General features: G+C 43.3%; 1 protein-coding gene across 1 annotated transcript; it reads right to left on the reverse strand.

Annotated features, from left to right (window-relative positions):
- Nucleotides 1-5: 5 nt before the first annotated feature.
- LOC107682507 (protein CWC15 homolog) lies at nt 6-769 on the reverse strand (the record flags this gene model as incomplete). Its single annotated transcript, XM_016478723.1, has 4 exons — nt 6-56; nt 262-369; nt 453-553; nt 632-769. Coding segments are annotated over 4 exons (398 nt in total), but the record flags the coding sequence as incomplete, so codon positions are not given.
- Between the last annotated feature and the right edge of the window lie 65 nt (nt 770-834).

Here is an 834-nt window from a genome sequence, read left to right on the forward strand (position 1 = left end):
CCGCTCAGAATGTTCTCCATACGTATCCTCTCCTCCTCTGCTTTCTGTTCCCTTTCCTTAATTACACGCACACCAAAAAAAAAACAAAAAAACACAGCGATGACTTACATCAAGATATAAAGCCTAAGTAAGGAATAAATGCAGAGTCAGGCTGTTCATAATCACAAAATAAATCCTGAAATGGTGACCAGGATCATCCTGAAGGGCTTTATTTTGCGATAATGATCAAGATCAAGGTGGTAAATGGTCAGTGAGGTTTACCTTCTTCTCTTGCTCCTCAGCTCGCTCCTTTTTGATCTTCTCCAGTTCAGCCAGGAGGGCGGCAGTGTCATCATCACTGTCAGAGCCGGAGTCAGAGTCATCTTCATCCTAAAACATACATAAGACACATTCTTCAAACTGCCGTCAAAATCAACCTGCCTGCCTAAGCATCTATAAGAGAGTGTATTTACATCAGTGAGGGGATCATCCGCATCCAGGTTGGCAGCAGGAATCTGATCCAGACGTGGCCGCTTGGAGGAGGAGGATGAAGATGACGAGGAAGTTGTGTGCTCTAAAAGAAACAAAGTCACTGTCAATGAACATCTTGATATCAAGTCAAAAACCATTCACATAAAACATGCTTCCTCACCTCTTGCTCCTCTGTCTCTGCTCTTAACAGCAACTCTCTCTCTCTCCTCCAGCTCACGTCTGAAATCACGAGCTCTCACCTCTTCTGGAGCATCCTGAGTGGGCTGCCTGCAGGGATGAGTATCAGGATGAGTTTTATCTTAAAGGATAGTTGTTTAACCAAAAATTAAAATTCTGTCATTAATTACTCATGTCGTTCCAAAC

Source organism: Sinocyclocheilus anshuiensis, unplaced genomic scaffold, assembly GCF_001515605.1.
Source record: "Sinocyclocheilus anshuiensis isolate Anshui unplaced genomic scaffold, SAMN03320099.WGS_v1.1 C32283450, whole genome shotgun sequence".
Lineage (NCBI taxonomy): Eukaryota > Metazoa > Chordata > Actinopteri > Cypriniformes > Cyprinidae > Sinocyclocheilus > Sinocyclocheilus anshuiensis.